This window comes from Apaloderma vittatum, unplaced genomic scaffold (assembly GCF_000703405.1).
Source record: "Apaloderma vittatum isolate BGI_N311 unplaced genomic scaffold, ASM70340v1 scaffold24549, whole genome shotgun sequence".
Classification (NCBI taxonomy): Eukaryota; Metazoa; Chordata; class Aves; order Trogoniformes; family Trogonidae; genus Apaloderma; species Apaloderma vittatum.
This window is the reverse complement of record NW_009737403.1, coordinates 37,486-42,461: the sequence shown is the minus strand read 5'-3', so window position 1 is coordinate 42,461 and position 4,976 is coordinate 37,486. Positions and strand designations below refer to the sequence as shown.

At 47.1% G+C, this 4,976-nt stretch overlaps 1 protein-coding gene across 1 annotated transcript in view; it reads left to right on the top strand.

Annotated features, from left to right (window-relative positions):
* Window positions 1-366: 366 nt before the first annotated feature.
* Window positions 367-4,976, top strand: part of LMX1B (LIM homeobox transcription factor 1, beta) — a 6,693-nt gene continuing 2,083 nt past the window's right edge. The window contains exons 1-4 of the mRNA XM_009877326.1: window positions 367-593; window positions 2,967-3,145; window positions 3,531-3,608; window positions 3,999-4,065. Coding sequence (XP_009875628.1) covers window positions 389-593; window positions 2,967-3,145; window positions 3,531-3,608; window positions 3,999-4,065 — 529 coding nt within the window. The 5' untranslated portion in view covers window positions 367-388. The remainder of the gene's footprint in view (window positions 594-2,966; window positions 3,146-3,530; window positions 3,609-3,998; window positions 4,066-4,976) is intronic.

Genomic DNA, 4,976 nt, shown 5'->3' with positions numbered 1-4,976 from the left:
GCATGAATTGGCCGTTCCTCTAAAAGGTGAATTAAAATAAATTTGGTTCTGAGCAAGTTATCCAAACTGTGAGAGCTCCTCTTTGTTTCTCATTTTGAAGAGGAACAGAATAGTGAGGTAAGGACAAATCTTAGTATTTTTTACCCAGCAAAGGTGTTTTGAGAATCTCTGGACCAAAGGGATTGAGGTTTGAATAAGTTGCACGTCTGTGATGTTCCCAGGACTAAGATGCGGGTCTCACAGCATGCGAAAGTGTGAGCTGAGATGATCTGTAGTTATATTGAAGAATTTGCTGTATTTAAATTCACACAGTGTACTATGTGACGTTCCCTTTGCCTTTACTGCCTCTCTTTCTTGCAGGCTGTTTGCTGCCAAGTGCAGTGGCTGCATGGAAAAGATCGCCCCAACAGAGTTCGTGATGAGAGCCCTGGAGTGTGTTTACCACTTAAGCTGCTTCTGCTGCTGCGTTTGTGAACGACAGCTGAGGAAAGGGGACGAATTTGTTCTTAAGGAAGGGCAGTTGCTCTGCAAAAGCGACTATGAGAAAGAGAAAGACTTGTTGAGCTCAGTCAGCCCAGACGACTCCGACTCAGGTGAGCTCTTCCCATGCCGGCTCTGACTGGACAAGCCACAGGGGTTTGTAGAGCTTTCTTGCAGAAAAGTGCATCCATTTTCACATCCCCTTTATCTGTGAGCACGTGCCAATCAGGCAGATTTGCAGGCACAGCTAAAAAAACCCTGCTTACAGCCTCTTCTCCTTAACTTGATTCCCTTGCTGCTTCATAGAGGACAAAACTGTTTTGTTTTGGTCAAAGTATTCTTCTGTAAGACCACAAAGTGTGAATTGGGCTGACTTCAGGTACCCGAGGCCTCATTCCAAGTCTGCTCTTTTCCACGGGCTTGGACTGGGAGTTCAGGTCACCGTGCTGTGACCGGAGCTTTGCCTCCTCCCGAAGATAACGGTGCAGGCCTCACACCCAACGGCAGCTCATCTGTGTCTTGCCCGAGTTCTTCATGGTGATGGAGTGACAGAGGCTTCCTTCCGTCCACCAGGGTCCTAGGGAAGGTTTTAAAAGAGGGCAAGCAAAGTCCTCTTGCTGCTTGTCCAGGGCTGGCAACACGGGACAGGACAAAAAGCCCACGCGCTGGGTTGGGGTTCTCCACTCCCAAACCGGCGGGATCTGGCGGTGGTTACGGGGAGCTCACAGGCTCTCGGGCAGTTCCTACACACTCAAGGAGACTGGAAACCTGCTGCCAGTGTGCCCTGGCTGGTCCCCAGACTGGAGTGGTGTGTACACAGATTGCTGCCAGCCATCGTAACTGTGCACTTGTTTCCCAAGAATATGTCTAAGAAAATCAACAATTACTGTTCCATTAAGTGTACAAAGGACAGGAATGTTCAGGATTGTGGGGAAAATGTGTTATTCCAATTTAGCTAGGAGCAGTAATTATCTTTAATCTCTAATCCGAGAGCCATATTCTCCACATTGCTAAAATTTGTATTTTCGTGTCAGGAATGCTGCCAGACAGAGGCTACTGCTGACTCGGCAGGACGTGTGGGGCCGGAGCCTTCCTTGGAGCAGCGTGTTATTTATGGCCACGCTGTCTTCGCGGGATCCTGAGCACTCTCAGTCTCAGGGTTTGGGCTCTTTGTGAATTTGCCCGCGGCACCGCAGTTGCCCATTGCCCTCAGGCAGGTTCAGTGTCCTGTGCCCAGACAACTCCCCCAGCAGAGTCCTGGGGGCTGCCCCGGCCCGGGCATCCTCCGGCCACGCTGTGCAGGAGGCGGGCTCTGGCTCGGCGGGCTGTCCTTCAGGTCCCCTCTTTCTCCTTTGTGATCCACCTCAGCTGCCGCGGTGGCTCGGAGCTGCCTCGGCTTTGGTTTCGATTCCCCTTGGCACCAGGGGTAGCTTCTTGCTCCTGGAGATGCTTTTCTTCCCCTCGCTGTTCTCTGTTAGCCAGACTCAAACCTGAAAAGCAAGCTGACAAATTAAAGGGGATGTTTTGTCTCCCGTTGCCTAACACACTGGAAACACGGCTCTCCCGGGTGGCCGTGTGGGAGCGAGGGCTTTCACATGGCCCTGCCTGAGCGTGTGCCCTTCTCCAATCAAATATTTATCCACTGGACACAAAAGTAACTCTCCAATGAGCAATATTAATCCTCACAAACCTTTCCTTAGAAATGGCATGCTGGAAAGTTAATAACGTCACAGTTATTAAAATGACTGAACTTCTCTTTAATCATTAGGCAAAAGCTGCTTATTAAAGTAAAAGGTGATTAGATTGCTAGGTGCATAATAATTAGCCCCTAAAATGAATTAAAGTCTAATTTGTTAATTCCCCACCCATAATCTTTGAGTACATAAAAATTGCAGTGTGTTTCTTCATGTTGATGTCCCTATAATAGTATATTAATGTTTTCTGGAAAAAGAAATCAGTACTGCCTGGTGAAATAAAATATGCTGAGTTGAAAAGTTGTTTTTCACAACAAAATTCATACTTACTCTTTAACCTTTGCCACTGTAATTGAGATTTCCCAGTACAATGTACAAAAACACATAATATGACCAGCTTGTACAAATATTCAGAATTTAACTGTAGAAAATACAAATACTATGTTTGGCCTACACAAGCACATATACACCTGTAGGTATTTACCAAGAAAGAGAAATATGTGTCTGCACATACAGACACGTTGTAAAACACAGAGAGATAATGCTGGTGTTCTCTGTGGCATACAGAAACAAGATGACAAAGATTATATTTAATATAAATATTCAAAATATTTAGAATAACTGGAATCTACACTGTATTTCTCTTCCTGCCTGCAATTGCTTTAGGTATTCAGATAAAGATGGGATAATGGTCGAACCTTTGACCAGTTTGGTAGCTGAAGAGCAGTTCTCCAACACCCTGTCATCTTGGTGGAACAAGTAAAATTTTATATCCTATTTATTTTTCATCAGTTAAAAGTGATGATGAAGATGGAGATGTTAAGCCCACCAAAGGACAAGTAACCCAAGGAAAAGGAAGTGACGATGGGAAGGACCCAAGAAGACCCAAACGGCCCAGGACAATACTTACCACGCAGCAGAGGCGAGCGTTCAAAGCATCCTTTGAAGTGTCTTCCAAGCCCTGCAGGAAGGTGGGTGCTTCGCCGGGGACCCGAAGTCTGCTAGGGCTCCAGGCCACAGTGCTGAAGGGTCAGCTGCAGATCCAGGTAGCCCCCCGTGCCTCAGCAATGGGAGAGTTTTTCACAACCAAAATTGTATCTTTTTGCACAGGACTGTTTGATGGGTAAAATAAAAATCATTGTATGACATAGTGCAGTTTTACACAGCTGGGACTATTTATTCAGTACTTATGAAACTAGTAGCAACTTGAACAAGCTATGCAAAAATATGAGGAATTTTAAAAGTAGTTCTGTACATGCATTTTTTACTGTAAGTACAGGCATATTCCTCCTAACATAACTGATTAGTTTTTTCAAAAAGCAGAAAGATTACATCATTAAACATTTCCTCCTGCAGGTCAGAGAAACACTAGCAGCTGAAACAGGACTCAGTGTGCGAGTTGTCCAAGTCTGGTTTCAGAACCAAAGAGCAAAGGTAAGTTGTTTGTCAGGTTCTCAAAACTAAAATGCAAATTGTCCTCCAACACAGATTTTCCCCTCTCCCGAGATGTAGCCCAGAGATCCCAGGGAATGAACTGTGCATAGTTTGCATGCTCGGCTGTCGGCATCTGTACCAGAAAGGCAACTTTTGAACACAGACATTAAGTTCCTGTGCTTAAAGCAACATGACATTGGGAGTAAATTTTGCATGCAGGTACAAACTGGAAACTGAAATGTTTAAGCTTAAAACTGAAACTGAGCCCAGTGATGTGTGCGTGAATATGAATGGTCTGTATTGATTCAGTGTTTGCAGAGAGTTTTGTAAGGAAGCAAAACTGTTGCATTCAGAGCGTTGAGATTGTTCTGTTCTTCCTTTTTTATTCAGATGAAAAAACTAGCACGAAGGCATCAGCAGCAGCAGGAGCAACAAAACTCACAGCGACTAGGGCAAGGTAAGGGATTTGTAACAAAGGCAAAGCAAGAGGAAAAGAATCTGCAAGGTTTCTTGAAGTGCTATTCCCATGTAATGTCTTAAGTACAGCCACACAGGGTATGCACGGGTCTGTGGGTAACGCGCGCCATCGTCACGCAGAGCTGCTGTGTCTGAGCACCCCAGGTTATCCCAGAGTTCTCCCACGGGGCCAGACCCTGGAAGTGCTTGCACAGGAGCTGTTACCTCCTTCCTGGGAGAAGTTGCAGTACGGAGGTGCTTTCACCAGAGGAAGCCTCCAGGAGGCTCACTCCAGGTGGATCCTCCAGTTCGTTTTCTCCTGAAGAAAAGGGGACCACGCTGGGTGCGGGCAGGCTCCTTGCAAGGACGTCGGTGTCACCACCCCACCCCAGCCAAGGCATGTTGCTGCACCCGGGGCCAGAGCTGCACAGAGGCACCAGGGCTTGCCGAGCTGCTCCGTGGATGCTCTTGAGGTCCTCCAACTCCCTAGGCCTTGCGGCCTCAAATCCTCCTCTTTACGCAGAGCCAGAACAGCTGGTACCAACAGAAGTAGGGGGCTGGTTAGCTCAGTCAGTTGAGCGTAGCGCTAAGGTCACGGGTTCGATTCCCGTTCGGTCCCCATGTGTTGCCTGATCTAGTCGAGAGGCGGCGTCCCTGGTGGCAGGGAGGCTGGATTCAAATGATCACTAAGGTCCCTTCCAGCTTAGGCCATTCTATGTTTCTATGAAGTTTGAGAATAAGAGGGCTATGTCCTGCACAGGACAGACTGTGGCAAGATGTTGCCCAGCACTCAGGTGTTCCAGAAATGATACGGTCAGAAATTGCGAGTGTTCCAACTGACTGCTCAGAGCTGTTCTCTCAGACAAAGTTTGGAAGGCTCCTCTGAGTGACGGCACATGCCTCTCTGCGCTC